The following is an 11,679-nucleotide window of genomic DNA, read 5'->3' on the forward strand; positions in this document are numbered from 1 at the left end:
CAACAGTGGCCGCGCCTCTGGCACAGAGTCTGGCCCTGTGGCTCAGAAGGGTAGGGAAGGGAAGAGGATGGCAGCAGTGATAGGGGACTCTTTAGTTAGGGGGTCAGACAGGCGATTCTGTGGATGCAGGAAAGAAACACAGATGGTGTGCCACAGGGATCAGTGCTGGGTCCACTGTTATTTGTCATCTATATCAATGATCTGGATGATAATGTGGTAAATTGGATCAGCAAGTTTGCTGATGATACAAAGATTGGAGGTGTAGTAGACAGTGAGGAAGGTTTTCAGAGCCTGCAGAGGGACTTGGACCAGCTGGAAAAATGGGCTGAAAAATGGCAGATGGAGTTTAATACAGACAAGTGTGAGGTATTGCACGTTGGAAGGACAAACCAAGGTAGAACATATAGGGTTAATGGTAAGGCACTGAGGAGTGCAGTGGAACAGAGGGATCTGGGAATACAGATACAAAATTCCCTAAAAGTGGCGTCACAGGTAGATAGGGTCATAAAGAGAGCTTTTGGTACATTGGCCTTTATTAATCGAAGTATTGAGTATAAGAGCTGGAATGTTATGATGAGGTTGTATAAGGCATTGGTGAGACCGAATCTGGAGTATTGTGTTCAGTTTTGGTCACCAAATTACAGGAAGGATATAAGTAAGGTTGAAAGAGTGCAGAGAAGGTTTACAAGGATGTTGCCGGGACTTGAGAAACTCAGTTACAGAGAAAGGTTGAATAGGTTAGGACTTTATTCCCTGGAGTGTAGAAGAATGAGGGGAGATTTGATAGAGGTATATAAAATTATGAGGGGTATAGATAGAGTGAATGCAAGCAGGCTTTTTCCACTGAGGCAAGGGGAGAAAAAAACCAGAGGACATGGGTTAAGCGTGAGGGGGGAAAAGTTTAAAGGGAATATTAAGGGGGGGCTTCTTCACACAGAGAGTGGTGGGAGTATGGAATGAGCTGCCAGACGAAGTGGTAAATGCAGGTTCTTTTTTCACATTTAAGAATAGATTGGACAGATACATGGATGGGAGGTGTATGGAGGGATATGGTGCTTGTGCAGGTCAGTGGGACTAGGCAGAAAATGGTTCGGCACAGCCAAGAAGGGCCAAAGGGCCTGTTTCTGTGCTGTAGTTTCTATGGTTTCTTTGGTAGTTTGCCTCCCAGGTGCCAGGGTCCGGGATGTTTCTGATCACGTCCAGGATATCTTGAAGTGGGAAGGTGAACAGCCAGAGGCCGTGGTACATATTGGTACCAACGTCATAGGTAGGAAAGGGGAGGAGGTCCTGAAAACAGACTACTGGGAGTTAAGGAAGGAAGTTGAGAAGCAGGACCACAAAGGTAGTAATCTCGGGATGACTGACTGTGCCACGTGACAGTGAGTATAGGAATAGAATGAGATGGAGGATAAATGCGTGGCTGAGGGATTGGAGCAGGGGGCAGGGATTCAGATTTCTGGATCATTGGGACCTCTTTTGGGGCAGGTGTGACCTGTACAAAAAGGATAGGTTGCACTTGAATCCCAGGGGGACCAATATCCTGGTGGGGAGGTTTGCTAAGGCTACTGGGGAGAGTTTAAACTTGAATTGTTGGGGGGTGGGAACAGAACTGAAGAGACTGGGGAAGAGGTGCTTGGCTCACAAATAGAGAAAGCTTGGAGATAGTGCGAGAGGGAGGATAGGCAGGTGATAGAGAAGGGACGCGCTCAGACCAACGGTTTGAGATGTGTCTATTTTAATGCGAGGACTATTATGAACAAAGTGGATGAGCTTAGAGCGTGGATCAGTACTTGGAGCTATGATGTTGTGGCCATTACAGAGACTTGGACGGCTCAGGGGCAGGAATGGCTACTTCAAGTGCCAGGCTTTAGATGTTTCAGAAAGGACAGTGAGGGAGGCAAAAGAGGTGGGGATGTGGCACTGTTGATCAGAGATAGTGTCACGGCTGCAGAAAAGGAGGAAGACATGGAGGGGTTGTCTACTGAGTCTCTGTGGGTGGAAGTTAGAAACAGGAAAGGGTCAATAACTCTACTGGGTGTTTTTTATAGACCACCCAATAGAAACAGGGACATCGAGGAGCAGATAGGGAGACCGATTCTGGAAAGGAGTAATAATAACAGGGTTGTTGTGGTGGGAGATTTTAATTTAACAAATATTGATTGGCATCTCCCTAGAGTGAGGGGTTTAGATGGGGTGGAGTTTGTTAGGTGTGTTCAGGAAGGTTTTCTGACACAAAATGTAGATAAGCCTACAAGAGGAGAGGCTGTACTTGATCTGGTATTGGGAAATGAACCTGGTCAGGTGTCAGATCTCTCAATGGGAGAGCATTTTGGAGACAGTGATCACAATTCTATCTCCTTTACCATAGCATTGGAGAGGAATAGGAACAGACAAGTTAGGGAAATGTTTAATTGGAGTAAGGGGAAATATGAGGCTATCAGGCAGGAACTTGGAAGCATAAACTGGAAACAGATGTTCTCAGGGAGACATACAGAAGAAATGTGGCAAATGTTCAGGGGATATTTGCATGGGGTTCTGTGTAGGTACGTTCCAATGACTCAGGGAAAGGATGGTAGCGTACAATTCTGTGGTGCACAAAGGCTGTTGTAAATCTAGTCAAGGAGAAAAGAAGAGCTTACGAAAGGTTCAAAAAACTAGGTACTAATAGGAATTTAGAATATTACAAGGCTAGCAGGAAGGAGTTTAAGAAGGAACTTAGGAAAGCCAGAAGGGGCCATGAGAAGGCATTGGCAAGCAGGATTAAAGAAAATCCCAAGGCATTCTACAAGTATGTGAAGAGCAAGTGGATAAGACGTGAAAGAATAGGACCTATCAAGTGTGACAGTGGAAAATTCGTATGGAACAGGAGAAAATAGCAGAGGTACTTAATGAATACTTTACTTCAGTATTCACCATGGAAGAGGATCTTGGTGATTGTAGTGATGACTTGCAGTGGACTGAAAAGCTTGAGCATGTAGATATTAAGAAAGAGGATGTGCTGGAGCTTTTGGAAAGCATCAAGTTGGATAAGTCGCCGGGACCGGATGAGATGTTTCCCAGGCTACTGTGGGAGGCGAGGAAGGAGATTGCTGAGCCTCTGGTGATGATCTTTGCATCATCAATGGGGACGGGAGAGGTTCCAGAGGATTGGAGGGTTGCAGATGTTGTTCCCTTATTCAAGAAAGGGAGTAGGGATAGCCCAGGAAATTATAGGCCAGTGAGTCTTACTTCAGTGGTTGGTAAGTTGATGGAGAAGATCCTGAGATTTATGAACATTTGGAGAGGCATAATATGATTAGGAATAGTCAGCATGGCTTTGTCAAAGGCAGGTCGTGCTTTACGAGCCTGATTGAATTTTTTGAGGATGTGACTAAGCACATTGACGAAGGTAGAGCAGTAGATGTAGCGTATATGGATTTCAGCGAGGCAATTGACAAGGTACCCCATACAAGGCTTATTGAGAAAGTAAGGAGGCATGGGATCAAAGGGGACATTGCTTTGTGGATCCAGAACTGGCTTGCCCACAGAAGGCAAAGAGTGGTTGTAGATGGGTCATATTCTGCATGGAGGTCAGTCTCCAGTGATGTGCCTCAGGGATCTGTTCTGGGACCCCTTCTCTTCGTGATTTTGATAAATGACCTGGATGAGGAAGTAGAGGGATGGGTTAGTAAATTTGCTGATGACACAAAGGTTGGGGGTGTTGTGGATAGTGTGGTGGGCTGTCAGAGGTTACAGCGGGACATTGATGCAAAACTGGGCTGAGAAGTGGCAGATGGAGTTTAACCCAGGTAAGTGTGATGTGGTTCATTCTGGTAGGTCAAATATGATGGCAGAATATAGCATTAATGGTAAGACTCTTGGCAGTGTGGAGGATCAGAGGGATCTTGCGGTCCGATTCCATAGGACACTCAAAGCAGCTGCGCAGGTTGACGCTTTGGTTAAGAAAGCATACGGTGCATTGGCCTTCATCAATTGTGGGACTGAGTTTAAGAGCCGAGAGGGAATGTTGCAGCTATATAGGACACCGGTCGGACCCCACTTGGAGTACTGTGCTCAGTTCTGGTCGCCTCACTACAGGAAGGATGTGGAAACCATAGAAAGGGTGCAGAGGAGATTTACAAGGAAGTTGCCTGGATTGGAGAGCATGCCTTATGAGAATAGGTTGAGTGAACTTGGCCTTTTCTCCTTGGAGCGACGGAGGATGAGAGGTGACCTGATAGAGGTGTATAAGTTGGTGAGAGGCATTGATCGTGTGGACAGTCAGAGGCTTTTTCCCAGGGCTGAAATAGCTAGCATGAGACAGCATACTTTTAAGGTGCTTTGAAGTGGGTACAGAGGTATGTTTTTTACACAGAGAGTGGTGAGTGTGTGGAATGGGCTGCTGGTGGCGGCGGTGGAGGTGGATACAATAGGGTGTTTTAAGAGAATCCTGGATAGGTACATGGAGCTTAGGAAAATAGAGGGCTATGGGTAAAGCCTAGGTAGTTCTAAGGTAAGGACATGTTCGGTACAGCTTTGTGGGCCGAAGGGCCTGTGTTGTGCTGTAGGTTTTCTATGTTTCTATGTTTCTATGTGTTCACACTGTCCCAACACACACTCCCAGGACAGGGAGGCACAGGCTAGATGCAGAGGGCAGCACCCTCTCCACAGTCATCACCCACTCCCGGGACAGAGACAGCATCGGTTAGAGATAGTGTGAAGCTCCCTGTGCTCTGCCACAACACACTCTCCCAGATCAGGGGCAGCAAGTGTGAGAGACAGGGTGTAGCCCCCTCAACAATGTCCCAACACACACTCACAGGACAGGGACAGCACAGGTTAAATACAGGGTTGAGTCTCCTCTACACTGTCCCATCTCACACTCTCGGAATAGGGAGAGCACAGGCTAGGTACGGAATAAAGTTCCCTCGACACTGTCCCATCACACATTCCCAGGACAGGGAGAACATGGGTTAGATACCGATGGATGCTCCATCCACTTTGTCCCATCACACACTCCAGGGCAGACACAGCTTGGGTTAGACAAAGAGTGAAGTTCCCTCTGCACTGTCCCATCACACACTCCCAGAACACAGGTTAGATAGAGTGAAGCTCCCTCTACACTGTCCCATCACACACTCCCAGAACACAGGTTAGATAGAGTGAAGCTCCCTCTACACTGTCCCATCACACACTCCCAGAACACAGGTTAGATAGAGTGAAGCTCCCTCTACACTGTCCCATCACACACTCCCAGAACACAGGTTAGATAGAGTGAAGCTCCCTCTACACTGTCCCATCACACACTCCCAGAACACAGGTTAGATAGAGTGAAGCTCCCTCTACACTGTCCCATCACACACTCCCAGAACACAGGTTAGATAGAGTGAAGCTCCCTCTACACTGTCCCATCACACACTCCCAGAACACAGGTTAGATAGAGTGAAGCTCCCTCTACACTGTCCCATCACACACTCCCAGAACACAGGTTAGATAGAGTGAAGCTCCCTCTACACTGTCCCATCACACACTCCCAGAACACAGGTTAGATAGAGTGAAGCTCCCTCTACACTGTCCCATCACACACTCCCAGAACACAGGTTAGATAGAGTGAAGCTCCCTCTACACTGTCCCATCACACACTCCCAGAACACAGGTTAGATAGAGTGAAGCTCCCTCTACACTGTCCCATCACACACTCCCAGAACACAGGTTAGATAGAGTGAAGCTCCCTCTACACTGTCCCATCACACACTCCCAGAACACAGGTTAGATAGAGTGAAGCTCCCTCTACACTGTCCCATCACACACTCCCAGAACACAGGTTAGATAGAGTGAAGCTCCCTCTACACTGTCCCATCACACACTCCCAGAACACAGGTTAGATAGAGTGAAGCTCCTTCTACACTGTCCCATCACACACTCCCAGAACACAGGTTAGATAGAGTGAAGCTCCCTCTACACTGTCCCATCACACACTCCCAGAACACAGGTTAGATAGAGTGAAGCTCCCTCTACACTGTCCCATCACACACTCCCAGAACACAGGTTAGATAGAGTGAAGCTCCCTCTACACTGTCCCATCACACACTCCCAGAACACAGGTTAGATAGAGTGAAGCTCCCTCTACACTGTCCCATCACACACTCCCAGAACACAGGTTAGATAGAGTGAAGCTCCCTCTACACTGTCCCATCACACACTCCCAGAACACAGGTTAGATAGAGTGAAGCTCCCTCTACACTGTCCCATCACACACTCCCAGAACACAGGTTAGATAGAGTGAAGCTCCCTTTACACCATCCCATCACACACTCCCAGAACACAGTTTAGATACAGAGTGAAGCTCCCTCTACACTGTCCCATCACACACTCCCAGAACACAGGTTAGGTACAGAGTGAAGCTCCCTCTACACTATCCCATCGCTCACACCTGGGACAGGAACAGCACAGGATAGATAGAGTGAAGCTCCCTCTAGACTGTCACATCACCCACTGAACAGGGACAGTATGATTCAGATACAGAGTGAAGAGCCCTCTACGCTGTCTCAGGACAGGGACAGCATGGGTCAGAGACAGAAGGAATCTTCCTCTACAGTGTCCCATCATACACTTCAAGAAAACAGGTTAGAGACAGAATGAAGCTTTCTCTACACTGTCCCATCACATACTCCTGGGACAGGGACATTATGGGTTAGATAAAGAGTGAAGATCCCCCTACACTTTCCCATCACAAACTCCATGGTCAGGGAGAGCATGAGCTCGATACAGAATAAATCTCCCTCTACACTGTCCTATAACACACTCCTTGGACAGGGATAGTATGGGTTAGACACAGAGTGAAGCTTCCTCCACCCTGTCCCATTACAAGCTCCCAGAAAACAGGTTAGAGACACAGTGAAACTTCCTCCACACTGTCCCATCACACACTCCCAGGACACAGGTTAGGGATAGAGTAAGGCTCCCTGAACTCTGCCCCAGCACACTCCCTTGACAGGCACAGCTCGGGTTAGATACAGAGTGAAGCTCCCTCTACACTGTCATATTGCATAGTCCCAGATCAGCCACAGCATGGGTTAGATACAGAGTAAAGATCTATTCACACTGCCCCATCGCACACTCCCAGGACACAGGTTAGAGACAGAGTGAAGCTCCCTCTACTCTGCCCCAAAACAGACCCCCACGACAGACACAGCACAGGCTAGAGACTGAGTGAAGTTCCCTCTACACTGTCCCACACACACTCCCAGGACAGGGACAGCATGAATTAGACACAGAGTGAAGCTCCCTCTATACTATCCTATCACACACCCATGAGACAGGGACAGCATGGGTTAGATACAGAGTGAAGCTGTCTCTACACTGTCCGATCACACACTCACAGAACAGAGACAGCATGCGACATAGAGAGTGAATCTCCCTCTACATTGTCCCTTCATACACTCCCAGGACAGGGACAGCACGGGTCAGAGACAGATGGAAGCTCCCTTTACACTGTCCCATCACAGATTCCCAAGACGGGGACTCCCAATATAGGGGTTAGAGACAGATCGAAGCTCCCTCTCCTACACTGTCCCATCACACACTCCCAGATCAGCAACAGTATGGGTTAGACACACCTGGAGATCTGTTCACACTGTCCCAACGCACACTCTCAGAACACTGGGTCTTGGAAACAGGTGGCAGGAGGATCTGCCCGGGCAGACTGCCTGGCAATGTTTGGGGAGTATGTTTTTACCCGGGTAAATATTGAGAAGGAACACATGCTGTCCACATCGACCTTACAGTCATTCTGGGACCATTGGGCTCCGCGGGGGGTAATTGCCATCATTTACACAGATGGAAACATTTTAGTTTAATGTGTATTGTGTATTTGTAGTGTAGTAATTGTGTTAGTCTGGTTTGTAAATATAGCACTGAATTTGTAATAAAGGTGTTTTGTGTGTGTATATATATATAAAAGACACAGGTTGGAGACAGAGTGAAACTCCCTCTTCTACACTGTCCCATCACACACTCCCAGATCAGCAACAGTATGGGTTAGAAACAGAACAGGGACATCTGAGAACAGGGAAGATCTGTTCACACTGTCCCAACACACTCTCACAGGACACAGGTTAGAGACAGAGTGAAGCTCCCTTTACACTGTCCCGTGACACACGCACAGGACACAATTTAGCTACAGGGTGAAGCTCCCTCTATACTGTCCCATCACCCACTCCCACAACAGGAACAGCACGTTTTAGACGCTGAGTGGAGATTCCTCAACAACGTCCCAATGCACATTCCCAGGACAGGGACAGCATGGGCTAGATACAGAGTGAAGCTCCCTTTACATTGTCCCATCACACACTCTCAGGGTAGGGAGAGGGACAGCATGGATTAGATACAGAGTGAAGATCCCCCTACATTGTCCCATCACAAATGCCCCGGTCAGGAAGAGCATGAGTTTGATACAGAATAAGTCTCCCTCTACACGGTCCTATCACACACACTTCCAGGACAGGGACAGCACAGGTGAGACACAGAGTGAAGCTCCCACTGCACTGTTCAGTAACACACTCCCTGGGGAGGGACAGCATTAGTTAGATACAGAGTGAAGCTCTGTTTACAGTGTCTCAACATACAATCTCAGGACACAGGTTAGAGACAGGGTGAAGCTTCCTCTACATGGTCCCATCTCACACCACCAAGGCACACTCAGCTCAGGTTAGACACCTTCCGCTCTGCCCCAACACACACTCCCAGGGTAGGTTCAGCATGGGTCAGAGGCAGAAGGAAACCCCTTCTACACTGTCCCATCACACACTCTCAGGGCAGACACAGCATGGTTCAGATAGAGAGTGAAGTTCCCTCTACACTGTCCCAACAATCACTCTTGGGACAGGCACAGCACAGGTTAAACACGGAGTAAAACTCCCTCTACACTGTCCCATCAAAAAAACTCCTTGGTAAGGGAATGCCTGATTTCCATACAGAATAAAGTTCCCTCTACACTGTCCTATCACACACTCCCAGGAAAGGGACACCACAGATTAGATACAGAGTGAAGCTCTCTCCACATGTCCTATCACACGCTCCCAGGGCATGGGTTAGATACAGAGTGAAGCTCCCTCTACACTGTCCCATCACACTCCCAGGACAGGGACAGCACGGGTCAGAGACAGCGTGAAGCTCCCTCTACACTGTCCCATCACACCCTCCCAGGGACAGCGCAGTCAGATACAGAGTGAAGCTCCCTCTACACTGTCCTGGGCACAGGCTATGTACAGAGTATAAACCCCAGAGCTACCAGCACTTCAACAGAAGCTCCCAAGGCATCATTCCTGGGCGAGGCAGGATCTTCGAAGAAGGGCAGCACCTGGGGACAACTTGAAAGACTGGCCCAGGCCTGAGGACTGTGGCGAGCTGCTGTCAGCACCCAGTAGCAGCGTCCTACATGATATGGGGGATGCACTAACTCAGCTGCAAACAGAGGAGGCTGGGCATGGGGTTTGCAATCCCATCACGTTAAAAACCCAGACCTATGGCAGCAGGACCTCCATAGACCTCATTCCTGGGAGAGGAAGGATACACCAAGGAGATGGGCTACACTTGGAGACAACGACCTCATTTCCGGGAGAGGAAGGTTCTTCGAAGATTGGCCTGTGGGCAACTTGCCCAGGTCAGAGGACTCTGGCAAGCCACTGTTGGTGGTCTATGCCCCAGCCGTTGTGGTGGGCTTAAGAAGAATAAGGAGATGGTTTAATTTTAAGAGGCCAACAGAAGAAGACCTGAGAGCACGAGCAGGGTTATTAAACAGAAGCGATTCTGTGATGTAAGACACACACACACACACAATGCTGGAGGAACCCAGCAGGTCAGGCAGCGTCCGTGGGAAAGTGTAAACAGTCGCCGTTTCTGGCCGAGTCCCTTCGGCAGGACTGGCAGCAGGGATCACAGAGGGGGAGCGGTGAGAGGGGGATAGGGGAGGTTTCTCTGAACTCCCATATAACAATTACAGCACGGAAACAGGGCATCTCGGCCCTTCTAGTCCCTGCCGAACTCTTACTCTCACCTAGTCCCACCGACCCGCACTCAGCCCATAACCCTCCATTCCTTTCCTGTCCATATATCTATCCAATTTAACTTTAAATGACAACATCGAACCTGCTTCAACCACTTCTGCTGGAAGCTCGTTCCACACAGCTACCACTCTCTGAGTAAAGAAGTTCCCCCTCATGTTACCCCTAAACTTTTGCCCTTTAACTCTCAACTCATGTCCTCTTGTTTCAATCTCCCCCACTCTCAATGGAAAAAGCCTATCCACATCAACTCTATCAATCCCCCTCATAATTTTAAATACCCCTATCAAGTCCCCCCTCAACCTTCTACGCTCCAAAGAATAAAGACCCAACTTGTTCAACCTTTCTCTGCAACTTAGGAAATGAAACCCAGGTAACATTCTAGTAAATCTTCTCTGTACTCTCTCTAAGATTTTTTGACATCTTTCCTATAATTCGGTGACCAGAACTGTACACAATACTCCAAATTTAGCTTTACCAATGCCTTGTACAATTTTAACATTACATCTCAACTCCCGCCCAAGGGAAGATCTAAACTTCTTCGGTATCCCCGGAAGAGACTTCGCAAAATAGTGCTGTAAATCCAAATCGCAAATCTGCAGATGCTGGAAATCCTGCCAAGGGTTTCGGCCCGACTCCGTGTGTGTGTGTGTGTGTGTTGCTCTGGATTTCCAGCATCGGCAGATTTTCTCCTGTTCTGTGATAAACTGCGGTCCCAGACTATTAAGAGTTTTTTTTTTAAAAAAAGCAAGTTAGAAAACTTCTAAATAGTCAGTGTGACACACTATACCTTAGGTAGCAGTATGACAATGGACCTTTTCCTGATGTCCGGGTCTTGGACAATCCACTTGAGAATGGCGTCGAAGACCACGTCTTCCTGCTTGACGTTTAACTCGTCCTTCTCGATAATGTCTCTGAGCTCGAAGGCCGAGAGCTCCAGGAACTCCTCGCTCACCTTCACGATCTCCTCGAAGTGGTGCAGGATATACATGTAGGCTTTGTGCCGCAGGTCGGGGCAGAAGTAGTAGTCGGCAAACTTGCAGATGCCGATGCAGTTCTCGAGGCAGAGCTGGGCCTGCAGGAACTCGCAGCAGGCGCGGACGATCCCCAGCACGTTGAACTGGTCGGCGGCGGCCAGCAGCCGCTCCACGTTCTCCACGGTGACTGGGACCGTCCGAGTGTAGGCGTACTCAATGATCAGCTTCATCATGTCGGGCGACACGCCCGGGATGTTGTACACCTTCTTCTCTATGCTGTTCCAGCCGCTGGTGAACAGGGCGCTGTGCGGGGACGGAGGGGAAAGGGAAACAGAGGCGTTCAGGCGTGCGTTCCCCTCCGCCCTCCCGCGCAAAACCCTACCGCCGGCGCTGGAGAACTTGGGCAACGCGCACAAAAAGCGACCGAGGAACTCAGCAAGTCAGGCAGCATCCACGGAGAGGAATATACTGTATAGACGAGGTTCGGACCGGTAGGTTGGGGAGAGTTCTGATGCAACTCAAAGTTGAAAGCAACTTTCTATCAAAGTTTATTTTCAGTACTGTATACACACACACACACACACACACACACACACACACACATACACACACACACACACACACACACACACACACACACACACACAGAGCTAGGGTGG

General features: G+C 48.7%; 1 protein-coding gene across 1 annotated transcript in view; it reads right to left on the minus strand.

The window, feature by feature from the left end:
• The window catches only part of LOC134340087 (kelch-like protein 10), a 35,476-nt gene extending 24,208 nt beyond the window's left edge, over positions 1-11,268 (minus strand). The window contains exon 1 of the mRNA XM_063036915.1: positions 10,834-11,268. Coding sequence (XP_062892985.1) covers positions 10,834-11,253 — 420 coding nt within the window. The 5' untranslated portion in view covers positions 11,254-11,268. The remainder of the gene's footprint in view (positions 1-10,833) is intronic.
• Positions 11,269-11,679: the final 411 nt, after the last annotated feature.

The sequence above is a fragment of the Mobula hypostoma genome, chromosome X1 (assembly GCF_963921235.1).
Source record: "Mobula hypostoma chromosome X1, sMobHyp1.1, whole genome shotgun sequence".
Taxonomy (NCBI): Eukaryota; Metazoa; Chordata; class Chondrichthyes; order Myliobatiformes; family Myliobatidae; genus Mobula; species Mobula hypostoma.